The 15,143-nt window shown below is 32.1% G+C and overlaps 1 protein-coding gene across 3 annotated transcripts; it reads right to left on the bottom strand.

Annotated features, from left to right (window-relative positions):
• Positions 1-707: 707 nt before the first annotated feature.
• On the bottom strand, positions 708-15,113 carry LOC139501343 (green-sensitive opsin-like). Of its 3 annotated transcripts, none has more exons than XM_071290388.1 (3): positions 14,368-15,113; positions 10,470-10,575; positions 708-2,747 (listed from the first exon to the last, which is right to left on the bottom strand). In XM_071290388.1, exons 1-3 carry the CDS (start codon positions 15,055-15,057, stop codon positions 2,413-2,415), a joined length of 1,131 nt encoding a protein of 376 aa, XP_071146489.1. In that variant the 5' UTR covers positions 15,058-15,113; the 3' UTR covers positions 708-2,412. The 3 variants fall into 3 exon arrangements, with proteins under 3 accessions (XP_071146489.1, XP_071146490.1, XP_071146491.1); XM_071290389.1 differs by lacking the exon at positions 14,368-15,113 and adding an exon at positions 12,175-12,308; XM_071290390.1 differs by lacking the exon at positions 14,368-15,113 and adding an exon at positions 10,830-11,100.
• Between the last annotated feature and the right edge of the window lie 30 nt (positions 15,114-15,143).

A 15,143-nucleotide genomic window follows, 5' to 3' on the forward strand; every position in this document is an offset into this window, starting at 1 on the left:
CTAGATCTTGGGTTTTAAATTATGATTTCGTTAATAGAAGATTGACTAGAAGACTATTTACCGGATTTGTTATCACATACGCAACACGACGGGTGCCACATGCGCAGCAGAATCTGCTTACCCTTTCGGAGCACCTGAGATCACCCCTAGTTTTTGGTGGAGTTCGTGTTGCTTATTCTTTAGTTTTCAATGTTGTGGCATGTGTACTATTGTTTGTCTGTTTGTCTTTTTCATTTTTAGCCATGGCGTTGACAGTTTATTTTCGATTTATGAGTTTGACTGTCCCTTTGGTATCTTTCGTCCCTTTTTTGTTGCTCTTTGGGAATCTACTGAAACATCGACTCTAAATGAAAAATTGAAATCATGTTATAGGACTTTTACGGATACCAAAATGAGCAGGTACTTGACTGTTATTGACAGATTGTCATAGCAAATCACAAAATATCTCTTCCTCGTTTGTGACAACAACAAACGATTATTTATCTCGAAATAGTACATTGAGCAACACGATATGTACCAAAGGTGGAAAGGATATGCATACTCTACCGGAGAACTTGGAACGAGTTTTGTTTTGCGTAGTTGCCTAATTTTTGTCTGTCTCTCTTCACATTATTTGTATTTATCCTCCCTCAGTAACTTCCGCTTCTAACAGAGACAAAATATATCTCATAGAAACTCATATTAAAAGAACTACAAATAAATTTGTAACTTTCAAAAATAATTTATAACAAACAGTAACAACATTGCATTAACTAAAATAATACAATAATACACCACAATTGATACGTTTTTACAATTGAATCAGTTACATTAGTGAAAGTCATAAATGTCCATACAATTAAGTGTTTCTATATTTCCATGAATACAATGACACAGTTCCGTTACTGTCGATGAACTCATCATAGATACCAGGACTAAATTTTGTATATACGCCAGACGCGCGTTTCGTCTACAAAAGACTCATCAGTGACGCTCGAATCCAAAAAAGTTAAAAATGGCAAATAAAGTACGAAGTTGAAGAGCATTAAGGACCAAAATTCCTAAAAGTTTTGCCAAATACACCTTAGGTAATCTATGCCTGAGGTAGAAAAGCCTTAGTATTTCAAAAATTCTAAATTTTGTAAACAGGTAATTTATAAATATAACCATATCAATGATAATTCATGTCAGCATAAAAAAAAGTGTGCTGACTACTGGGCTGGTGATACCCTCGGGGAAATAAATCTCCACCAGCAGTGGCATCGACCCAGTGGTGGTAAATAAAATCATAGATTGTTAGAAGTAATGTTCGTATAAATCATCATCAAAACCAAGTGAAAAATGATATAACGATTATATAAGCGAATTGTGCATGGGAATAAATAATTATAATTCAAATCTAAATTATATATTTCTATACCATAGAATCTTTTTTTGTTGTTGTTTTTTTCAACATATAACTGTAAAAAGCTTTTAATTACAATATTATCTTTATATGACGGTTAACATAAATAACCCGCGTTGTAATTAAGCACGGAAATAATCTGACATCTGCAATAACACAAACGTGTTCAACAAGTCAAACAAACGAAAAACTGACTTTGTAACTGACATATGTTACTAAACAATATTAAAGGATGTATTCTATTTTCTCTTCTTAAGAGCATACGATACAGTTACAGGGGAGGTAATGACATTGCTAACGTAAACTGTTATTTTCGCGACGTCAAACTGTGACATATCGGGAAAAGATGCATTTTTCGACTGATTTTTATCATTCAAACTGATTTAATTTGAAAATGAGTGCACGGACCCCTATTTTTTAAAACGGCAATTTGTTTCATTTTGCAAGGAGATTATGTGACCCAAATTTTATAAAACTGTAAATAGCGCAATTTTTTTAATTTTGATAAACATGCAGCAACAAATGACGTTTTTTCCTCTATTCATGAACATTTGATAAATATGAGTTATTTCTGAATAAAAATTGCATAATTTTCAATGATTCTTATATAATACAGAAATTACCGATTATTTAACAAAAAAACAATTTGTGTTTATCTTTTAAAACAAAAAAGTTATGTCTTTCTTTCGAAAAAGAAAATACGGCCACAAATCTGAACTTTGAGCGAATATAGAAAATTTCGACCTCATTTTACTCAAAAAGTAGCACATGAAGGTATATTTTTTATTTCATATTTGATTTAATCAGGTAAAAAATAGCCTAATATATGCAAATTTTCATCACCTTTAATTACAGGTTCAAAACTGTATCGTATGCCCTTAAGACCATAGTTTGTATTATGTTTCTACTGTCTCTTCCGTATACCATAGTTTGTTTTAAGTTTCTAAATTCTCTTCCATATACCATAGTTTGTTTTAAGTTTCTAAATTCTCTTCTTTATACTACACTGTGTATTTTATATTTCATCGTTATGTGTCTACTTTCTCTAATGGTATACATTCATTATCTTCACATGTGAGCAACTCTTTCCCTTGAGCACTACTCGGTTGGTTAATTTTCTCAGGTGATGCAGAACTATCATATGAAGGAATTAGTTTCTTTCGTAAGTCCTGACATGGAATCAACTGGTATAAAGCATCTCTGAATTGTGTATTACTGAACGTATAAATAAAAACATTCCATATAGCTGATGTTTTAGCAAGAATCGCAGGAATTCCACTGGCTACGACTGGAACATTTCCTAATCCAAACGCTCTCCAGAATGCAACAACTGCGTATGGTGTCCATGAAAGTAAGAAAGCACCTTTAAATGAAAGACACAAAATGAATCATTTCTTTTGCAAATTATTTGTTAAAGCTTAAACGATAAAACCTAAGAAAACGAATAAAATAATGAAATAGCTAAAAAAAAAAAAAAAAAAAAAAACTTTCTCTTCATATTAAAATAAAAAAAAACTTTTCTCTTTGAAAACCTTAAGCGCGTTATGGGTACATACCACTCGTAAATGGCACCAAAATCAAGGTTGATGAAATTCCAAAACCAAATACATAGTTGAAAAGAAATGACAACCAACGAGCTATAAAACAAAAGGGGTCCATGAAAAAGCAACATTCATCCTTGTCAACTTTTCTGGATTTAACTTCAACCATAACGTTCAAACCACAAATTTGAAACCAAAATGCAAGAATGTGTGAAAGAGTAAGAACCGTATTGTCCTAATATTACAAAATGTATCACAAAGAATTAATATATGGTTTGTTAAAAATCTGTTATTACCAAAGCTGATGTTACACCCTGAAACAAACAGTCCACTGGCAGTGTTATCAACCAAGTGTTAGTCAGATACTAACAGAACACCTTTGATCGAACGTGAAGTTAAAAGATATTGTTAGATTATGTTCATTACTCCTGGGATATTCATGCATTAAGGCTATGAATTCGGTTTCATATGAATAAAAGAGCAATTTGACACATTTCTTTGATTGTCTGTTAAAATACGCGCCCGCGTATATATATTAGCAATAAAGAAATATAGACATTTGTAGATGTCAATTTCGCATAAACTTTCTTTCTTAATGAAGCAATGTAACAGCACCTGAGTGACGAATCGATATCAGCCGATTGATACTTATTGTAGGTATTGCATTTCTTATATCTTTAATCCGTATATGATAAGGGGAAGGAGAGTTTGGTACAAAATGTTCTTAATGATAAGGTTGAAATCATCTCTTCGATAAAAAAAAACCAAGTGTCTTAGGGACGAAACCTCAAACCACAATAAAATACTAAATATGGTGGACTTAATATCTTAAAGCACGGGACGGTCTGCATGTACTTCATATCATTTGTATTGCTCAAGAAATATAAACCGTCAGCAAAGTTTCCCATTCGCTGATATCCAAAATCAAGAAAAATATGGATAAGATTGAATTTACTTATTAATCAAATACGATGTCGTTTGTGATTTCAATGCAAATATTCTATATAATTACACCTTATGTAAGAATCCGGGGTTTTGATTGGTTAATAGCCAGTGTATTTTTCACCAATTTATTGTTATCAAATGAATATCGTTCATTTTTTACGCCGCCGGGGTATTTGCTAAAAGGATATGCCTTTTTTACCCTCTCTGCCGTGGTATTTGCCAAAAAATACTCTATCCGACTGGACGCTTGTAACGTCACGATCATCAATGCGTTTTAATAGTACATTAACATTCGGTGAAATTAAACAGATATATCATGTTATTGAGGGGTATTTGCGAAAAATACCAGTCTTGAGAATGAATTTCCCTCGCCTTACGGCTCGTGAAATTTAACATTCTCTCGACTGGTATTTTTCGCAAATACCCCTCCTTAACATGATATATCTGTTCAGTAACCAACAAAACCATGATGGTCTGAAAACTTTTAAAAAGTGGACATTTTTGTTCGTGTTGTCCAGCACTCTCTTTTAAAAAATGCTCTTCACTGAAATTCTGATATGAAACACAAGCGTTAATGATTATGTTGAAATGTAGCATACAAAGTAAAATAAAAACCTCACTATAGGGAAATTTAAATTCGTAAACATTCATAGAAACACACTATTTGATAATAAATGCCTGACTTGGTACAGGACATTTATGTAAAAGTACATACGGGTTGAAAAGGAATGCAATCATTTGTTTCCCTAATTATTTTTCAAGAATTAAAATTCAAACTCGGGATTTTATATTTTGAGCGATTTTGAGAAGTTATAAATTTGTAGTAATTTTGCAAAATACATATAATTTTAATTTTCGGATAGATAACAGATAATATCGATAGATATTGCTATCTTCTTGATATGTGCTACAAATGTTTATTATTAACTTATTATGTCGGGTATTTTCCTATCTCATCTTATCTTGATATGAAGGTGCAATCATTTGTTCATATAGATGTCAGAATCAATAAACACTGCCAAGACATAGATTTGTTTTTACTTATCTTGATAGTTGTACTATGTCTAGGTCAGTATTCTGCAGCATGCATAGAAATAGCAACTTAAACTATCTGAAATCATGAAATTTTGACAGTGTTTTCTGTATTTTGTTGTCACATTCAAAATGGGTTCAAAAAGTTTTGAAAAAAGATTAACTATTGTTGCCACTAATTTTAATATATGATCATGACGATATACGGCAAAGATGACAAGTAAAAAGTAAAATCACAAAAATATAGAACTCCGGGGAAAATTTAAAAAAGAAAGTCCCTTATCACATGGCAAAACCAAAAGATTAAACGAATGAATAACAACTGTCATTTTCCTGACTTAGAAAAGGCAATTTCGTTTGTAGAAAATGTTGGATTGAACCTGGTTTATTAACTAGCTAAACATCTCACTTGTGTGACAGTCGCATCAATTTCTATGGTATTGACAACGATGTTTGAACAAAACAAACTGACACAAAATGTAAAAATGTCAAAAATAGGGGTACATCAGTCAACCTTGTGTTATCATCTTAATCACTTATATTCTTTAAATATGATCTATGGTTAAGAATAAAATATCAGTTACATATAACAACAACATAACGTAGTCTTTATTTGTTCTGTGATGTTTTATGTTCTAGTAAGGGGATGATTGGTCCAAACAAACTAGTTTTACCCCGCCACCTTCTGTATGTGCCTGTCCCAAGTCAGGAGCCTGTAATTCAGGGGTTCTAGTTTGTTGCTGTGTTATATGTTTGTTTTCCGTTCATTATTTTGTACAAAAATAAGGCCGTTGGTTTTCTCGTTTGAATTTTTTAACATTTGTCATATCGGCCTTTTATAACTGACTATGTGCTATGGACTTTGCTCATTGTAGAAGGCCGTACGGTGACCTATAAATGGTAAGTTCTGTGTTGTTTTGGTCTCTTTTGTATAGGTGTTTCATTTGCAATCCTACCATATCTTCTTTTCTTTATATATAGAACTTTATTAGTGTTATTACGTGTTTCGTTTATACAGTATGACATTCGTAATATTTATCGCTTCTTTCTTTTATCATGGTGTTGTAGAATTTTATTAAATTAACATTATTTCATGTTCTGTCTTATTGTTTGTTAATTTATTGACATTATTCATCTGATAAGATTTTACTTTTGCTTACAGTTGCTTTCTGTGAGACAGTTATATTGTGACATAAACGTCCTCAGTAAATTATGGAAATTAAAGAAAAAAATAATCCGAGTGGCTTTTACCATTGATTAATATCAATACAGTTAAAACCGAGTCCAGGTCAGGTAATTCTTTTATCAGGAGTGTCGGGAGCGTGACCTGATTTTTGAAATCATGATGATGCAATGTTGTCGAGGGTTGCTTTAAATATTGGATTGTCTTGTATTGTTAGAACGTAACCTTTGTTTCCTTTGTGGGTTTGTCTGAAATGCTAGATTACAAGGAAAAAAAATTGCACTGCCTTTAGTTATCTCCTATATATTTCTAGGAATATGATTCGTTAGAACGAATCCCTCGGAGACCGTCTTTATTGCATATTTAATATGTGGTAAGCAGGCGTGGATTATTTTTAAAACATGGTTAGTAGCGGTGTTACGTACGTCCCTTTGTAAAAAAAACCAACACGTTGTTGAGGGAAAATCTTGCAGCCGATTGCATTGAGTGTGTAGGTAAAGGTAATATCTGTTGTTAGCTTGCTGGATAGCTGAACCGTGGAGTCAATATTAGGTTAGGTAAACTACCCTCCGTTAAGAGAATACTAGTCCGACAGGTAACCAATCTATCTCGAAAGGAGGATTATATACCTTACCTAATAATGACTTCACGGTTCAGCTGGTAATAAGCTAACCATAGATATTACCTTTACCTACACACTCAATGCAATCGGCTGTAAAGGTTTCAACAGACGAAGAAATTGATGATGAACGACCTTAATAGATGCAGAAAACAAATTAAAAGCTAACAAGTTGTTTATTATTAGCATTTGTTTTTGTACAGACCAAAGAAAGTAGGTACATTACATTGAAGACTTGGTCCCTTTGAAAGGCCACTTGTCTAGACGCCAAAGTGTTTAGATAGTCGGTAAGATAATTTCGTTATTCATTGTGCTATTGACCTAATAAGATATATATGAGGTGACTAGCACACTATATAACTTATTATATATCATGCATGTATCAAGTTTAAGCTTCTCATTATTGCAAGGCGATATATTCGTTTACATCTGATTTGCATAGAAGTTATTCATGAATATTTTAAAATCGTTTCTCACTTTTTCTAACAAGAGCAACAGGCTCATAATCTTAAATTTTCCAGTTGTAGTAACACTTTCAGAACATGTTTTGTAGTTATGGATTTGGAATGAAATTTAAGTTGCGTCCATTTTTCTGACATCAAATTGATACCTTATCACCGCTTTTGCTTTTTTATGGCAATATGAATCGCTTTACTATCTTGTTAGTCTGTACCTGGTTTAATTATCAAAATCTCAACTGTTTGCTGAGGAATTATGACATATCTACATGTTTGTATATATACTTTATTACCCTTCATGGAGACGATCGCGCATTTTAAATACAAATAGTTGTTTCGTAGATAACTTTATGGTTGATTAATTTCAATTAAAAAATTAAAAGACAATAAAAACAGAACATTCAGAAAGATACCATACGAAGTTTTGTAAGAACATTCTTTTTTTATTGATATTAATCAATGGTAATAGCCACTCGTATAATATTTTTCTTAATTATTATTGTCTAGCTGGGTAGAGACATAATGGAATGGTAAGCTCTTGTTCTCTCTCATTAAGATCTTAAGATGAATTGTTCGTTCAATCATCATTTGTTAATACCGGACTGTCTTGACCAAAGCACTAAGCTGTCATAAAGTAAGATGCATGGTACTTGATGTATTTGCCTAGTGCTGTTAAGAAGATTTTCCTGATATAGGAAAGCTCAGGATGATTCATGATGCCTATTTTGGAAAATTTTGCCTCGAGAATAATCTCTTGTGAGTTATATATAATGGTTGGGGTTATAAATTATTCACAAGTAGGATCATTATAATTACAACAACAATGAATAAAACATATCCCTCATTAAGTATACAGATATAAGAATAACATGACACAAATCTTCGACTCGAGCAAACCTATAATAACAACAACAATGAATAAAACATATCCCTCATTAAGTATACAGATATAAGAATAACATGACACAAATCTTCGACTCGAGCAAACCTATAATAACAACAACAATGAATAAAACATATCCCTCATTAAGTATACAGATATAAGAATAACATGACACAAATGCTTTGACTCGAGCAAACCTATAATAACAACAACAATGAATAAAACATATCCCTCATTAAGTATACAGATATAAGAATAACATGACACAAATGCTTCGACTCGAGCAAACCTATAATAACAACAACAATGAATAAACATATCCCTCATTAAGTATACAGATATAAGAATAACATGACACAAATGCTTCGACTCGAGCAAACCTAAAATAACAACAACAATGAATAAAACATATCCCTCATTAAGTATACAGATATAAGAGTAACATGACACAAATCTTCGACTCGAGCAAACCTATAATAACAACAACAATGAATAAAACATATCCCTCATTAAGTATACAGATATAAGAATAACATGACACAAATCTTCGACTCGAGCAAACCTATAATAACAACAACAATGAATAAAACATATCCCTCATTAAGTATACAGATATAAGAGTAACATGACACAAATCTTCGACTCGAGCAAACCTATAATAACAACAACAATGAATAAAACATATCCCTTATTAAGTATACAGATATAAGAGTAACATGACACAAATGCTTCGACTCGAGCAAACCTATAATAACAACAACAATGAATAAAACATATCCCTCATTAAGTATACAGATATAAGAGTAACATGACACAAATCTTCGACTCGAGCAAACCTATAATAACAACAACAATGAATAAACATATCCCTCATTAAGTATACAGATATAAGAATAACATGACACAAATGCTTCGACTCGAGCAAACCTATAATAACAACAACAATGAATAAAACATATCCCTCATTAAGTATACAGATATAAGAGTAACATGACACAAATCTTCGACTCGAGCAAACCTATAATAACAACAACAATGAATAAACATATCCCTCATTAAGTATACAGATATAAGAATAACATGACACAAATGCTTCGACTCGAGCAAACCTATAATAACAACAACAATGAATAAAACATATCCCTCATTAAGTATACAGATATAAGAGTAACATGACACAAATCTTCGACTCGAGCAAACCTATAATAACAACAACAATGAATAAACATATCCCTCATTAAGTATACAGATATAAGAATAACATGACACAAATCTTCGACTCGAGCAAACCTATAATAACAACAACAATGAATAAAACATATCCCTCATTAAGTATACAGATATAAGAATAACATGACACAAATCTTCGACTCGAGCAAACCTATAATAACAACAACAATGAATAAAACATATCCCTCATTAAGTATACAGATATAAGAGTAACATGACACAAATGCTTCGACTCGAGCAAACCTATAATAACAACAACAATGAATAAAACATATCCCTCATTAAGTATACAGATATAAGAATAACATGACACAAATGCTTCGACTCGAGCAAACCTATAATAACAACAACAATGAATAAAACATATCCCTCATTAAGTATACAGATATAAGAATAACATGACACAAATGCTTCGACTCGAGCAAACCTATAATAACAACAACAATGAATAAAACATATCCCTCATTAAGTATACAGATATAAGAATAACATGACACAAATGCTTCGACTCGAGCAAACCTATAATAACAACAACAATGAATAAAACATATCCCTCATTAAGTATACAGATATAAGAATAACATGACACAAATGCTTCGACTCGAGCAAACCTATAATAACAACAACAATGAATAAACATATCCCTCATTAAGTATACAGATATAAGAATAACATGACACAAATGCTTCGACTCGAGCAAACCTTTTGACCGTATATCACGATTAAATAATGTATGTAAAAATACGAATACTGAAAATGAACTCCTTCGGCAGTTTGTCTGAGCAATGCACAAAGGTTCAAATGTGACATTCTTTGGTTTTAGTGTTCTACATTGTAATTGTGTATCATTTTGCATTTCAAGTTGATTTTATTTTACTTTCCTACGGTTTTAAGGAAGGTTTTTCAATAAGAACGTCGTGTCGTTTATCTGCTTACCCTTCCGGGTCACCTGATATAACTCTCGGTTTTCGGTGGGATTTGTTTGGCTGAAGTCTTTGGTCTTTCTAGGTTATGTTTTGTATACTGTTGTTTGTCTTTTTTTGTGTCTTTTTTGACGTCATGGCCATTTTTGATAGACTTATGAGAATTTCCATTTTCATCTCTCGCCTCTCTTACCAATATCAGTATACTTAATAACTTATGATCATAGATTATGCATATAATAATAAAAAATCTGTTTATGAAAGTACTCACCAATCATTAATATAACAGTTTTCATTAGTTTCTTTTCAAGTTTTAACTTGTTCTGTAATATTCTACTGTGCTTTCCCCATACTGAATTTTTGTTTGAACTTCGAATCTGTTAAAAAAACAAATCTATATTATAAGTTTTACAAGAATGCATGCGACTAGTGATATTTAAAAAAAAATCCTTCAAACTGACAGTTGCGTTTGAGGGATGGGGGGGGGGGGGGGGGGGTCCTTATAGTACGCAAAATTATGTGATCTTTTAATATGTCGTAAATTTAGGTACGCCTACACATATAAACCTCATATCATTATTTTGTTTCTTGGAGCGAATGAGTCAAAACAAAATGATTGAGGGGTACAAACTTAACGAGGCTGCATGAAAACTGTGTAAAGTGATAATGATCATGATTTAGTTCCAGGGGCCTCGGTGGCCGAGTGGTCTAAGAAGTTACTACTGTAATCAATATCCAGTCAACACTGATGTTGTCACTTCGAACCCCGCTCGTGAGGGTGCACTCGACTCCAATCTTAATTGACTAGGATTTGATTGTCAGTTTTCCTATCGAAGGTCTGTGGTTTTCTCCGGGCACTCCGTCTTCCTCCATAACTAAAAACTGCCTAAAAGCGGTGCTTACAAGCGGCGTTTAAACACCACAAAATCAAAATCAAATGATTTCGTTCCAGCATTTAATATCACCTTTTACATACGTTTATCATATCTGTTCGAAATGAAATATGCATCTAAACATTGCATATAAACCTCCATTTAGATGTGTGAGTGACTTGATTTTGTCTTTCCCCCACTTATTCCCCTTGTTGCGTGTCTTCTTCACTTGTAATTATGTTACATCGTTCTAGATAATCTAATAAATGATTAATGAATCTTAAACAACATGGTCTTTGTAGGAAACGAAAGATCCATAAACTGTTATATTAGCTCAAAGGGACATGAAATATTTGTTTTATTAAAATTAATACTTAAATGTTGACATTACAAACCGAACTGCGGGGTTTCATATAAAAAAAATGATTTTAGTCTTATTCATTTATCTGTGTTTAATCTAGTATGTAGAATCTAGACGGTCCAAAAATGATAAAAATTTCAAGATGTTATTTCATTCCTGTTTTCATGAAAAAAATTAAATGATATTTATAAAAGTTAACCTTGTAATACTTTATCGGTCCAAGGCTTTTACTGTGCAAAAAAAAAATGTGTCGGACTATCCACTCCTTATATTCAAGCACCACAGCACAATGAAATTATAGAAAGTATGTATTGGACCATTTACATGATAAATAGACCGACTGATGCCCAATAAACAAACGCGCTACATTTATTAAAAGCAATAATTAACGCGTTGACATATAGCATTGAAAGATTAATCTTTAATAATAACTGTTAAAGAGCTAATTAATATGTACGTCTAGACCTTTTCATTACTTTCCCTTCGATTATATTATTATCTGGTGTATAATGTTTTTTAAATTAGCAGTTAATCTCTTATGAAAGCTGGAAGAGCAATTTAGATGAAAATATCAAATGACAACGATAATATGGTTATATCAAATCAAAGGTTTTGCTTCCAACAAACAGCGTGAAAAATGACCAGTCAATTATCATCCCTTTTTTTAAAAAAATCGCACTCTCCGTTCCGTAATGATGGCCTGGGCGGGGAGTCCTACATTTCCTTATTCTTCAATTTGCTACCATGTTTTCCTTTTCTTTATATATAGTTTATTGGTTGTCTCTCTATTTTTGAATTGTTCGCCCTTTTTCCTGCATTTGTTGCTCATTATTTGTTAATGTGGAAACACCATCTAGATCCCGTATAACTTCACAATAAAAAAACTGCTAGAAACTGGTAAAGACTTCCGAATGATGAAGGAAATGCTATATTTTATTGTCAATTGCTCGTGAAAATGATTTATTGTTAGATTCAGATTAATAATTTAGTAACAATACAGGCCTTTCAACGATGTATTCGATTTGACTCCAGTGTTACTAGATTAGTATATCTAACATATGTGTTGCCAAAGTCGATATATCCTTTGTTTTATTTTTTTCCTGAGTTGGCTTCTAATATAAAAAAAGAAAAGTAGATGTAGTATGATTGCCAATGAGACAACTTTTCACAAGAGACAAAATGACAAAGAAATTAGGTCACCGTACGACCGTCCACAATGAGCAAAGCAAATTACCGCATAGTCAGCTATAAAAGTTCCCGAAATAAGACTGATAAAAAGAGATAAAAACGAGAGAAAGAGGGTCATTCATTGGTTAAACTGATGTTATATATACAGAAACAAAACTTCAAAGATAAACATTAAATTGCCTTCTAATATAAACCGAGTACGATAGTCTCCCAGTAAAGAGCAACCCGCGCTCTTATCTAAGTAAACATTAACATGGGAAAATATATATCAAGCAGTCAAGATAGACCATGAAACGGATGACATGCAAGGACAATGGATACATGACAAACAGTAACTTCGTAACATAAGGTACATGCATACACCGAAAATATGAAATCATTCTATGAGTATTTATCTCATCAAAAGACAATCATTATAATATATATATAAAAAAAAAAAAAGAGGTGGTATTATTGCCAATGAGACAACTCTCCACAAAAGACCAAAATGACACAGAAATTAACCACTATAGGTACCAGTACGGTCTTCATTAAAGAGCAATGTTGTTTAATATTGTTCAGTCTGTAAGTAAATAAACCGAAAAATGTGTAAAAGCTGTCCATTTTAAAAGTTACTTTGCAAAAGAATGACAGATCAGGTAATAGTTCAACAAACGGTTAATCTTATCGGGTTAACAATGTTTTTCACATGTCTACCTTTTGTAAGATTAATGTAACAATACATATTAGATTAGGATGAAAATTGTAAATAGCCGGAAATCCCGATAAGACATCAGGTATGTCCATTAACAAAGCAATTAATGTAAGGAAAATAACTTCATGAATATGCAATGGCAATGTTGCTATTGATTACTATTTAAGTTAATAGACTTTTATTATTAATATGATTGACCTGTGAATAAAAGACGAACACGTTGTTTGTATGATTCACACAATTACGATAATATAAAATCAAAAAATGTGGTATAGTTGCACATGAGACAACTCTCCAACAGAGACCAAACGACATTGAAATAAGCAACTATAATAGATCACCGTACGGCTACTTCAATTAAAATCTGAATATTTTATTCTAATTTGCATTCGATTTTTGTTCTCCCTTTTGCGTTGCGAAATTCTTCTGTCTATGGCTGTTTATTTTCTCTATTTATCTCTGTACTATGTTTTTATATATTTTAACTTCTGTTCTTTGACCGAAAAATTTATGGAAAAAACTGTAACGAATTAAAAATCTATATTAATTTAAAAATGACTAGGGTAATGATAACAATATACAAAAAAAGATGTGGAATGATTGCCAATGAGACAACTATCCACAAAAGACCAAAATGACACAGACATTAACAACTATAGGTCACCGTACGTTCTTCAACAATGAGCAAAGCCCATACCGCATAGTCAGCTATAAAAGGCCCCGATAAGACAATGTAAAACAATTCAAACGAGAAAACTAACGGCCTTATTTATGTAAAAAAAACGAAGCATTTAATTTGAGGGTATTGTATATGCATAATACAAAGTCCTAAACAGGACCGAAGTAATATTTACTTTGGACGAGTTAACACTCCTATGGGACAATAATGATAAAACTAATGGTTATAATAATAATAATAATCTGATAAATGAAAAATTGAGAAAAATGTAATATTAACGAGCATTGGTGATTTGTCGGGGATAGATAGTTAAAATTGAAAGAAAGAATAACAAAAAAATGTAAATAAAAAAAAAAAAAAAAATACGCAACTTACCGTCTGAAGTATTTTACAGTAACAGCATATCATTGTAATTACAGGGACCAAGTAACAAAATACGAATATACAAATATTGTAACTAAGCACATAAAAGTCCGAACTATCCAAAGCTACAGAACACGTAGTTCCTATCGCCTCATACTCATAACGTGTCCATCCCGAAAAAGGTATTGCGCTCCAAAATAATCCTACAATGTAACAAAATGCCAGCATCGTAGCGCTCACTGTGTTGTTAACAACCACTGCAGACATTTGTCTGGTTATAACAATGTATCTACTTAATGAAATGGCACTTAAAATATACATGCTGCTCATGCTCCCAAAAAACATTATAAATCCTTGAAATACACAAACTGAAAAGTCCCATACAAAATATCCATGAAAATTTGATGCCGCTGATAAAGGTATGCCAAAAACACACATGATTAAATCGTTTATCAGAAGCGCAATTATGAATACATTGATCCGTGTTCGGAGGTGTGCATGTCTGAAAAAGACGATCAAAGCAGTGCTATTTCCCAAAATACCAACGAAACATACCACAGATAAATAAACTCCTAAAAATTCATATATTTCTTCTGGTACTTCTTCATTACTGCTTGAATTTGAAGTCGAATTTAACATTTGGATATCATGCACAAATGAAGTCAAATTTAACATGCGGATATTGTATCTTAATTGATTCATGGAACTTTTTAGCCTCTGTTTTCAGTATATATTCTTTAAAATGAACGTTCGTCTTCAAATAATCAATTGAAAAATGTATCCAGCAA

Source organism: Mytilus edulis, chromosome 13 (assembly GCF_963676685.1).
Source record: "Mytilus edulis chromosome 13, xbMytEdul2.2, whole genome shotgun sequence".
In the NCBI taxonomy this organism is placed as follows: domain Eukaryota; kingdom Metazoa; phylum Mollusca; class Bivalvia; order Mytilida; family Mytilidae; genus Mytilus; species Mytilus edulis.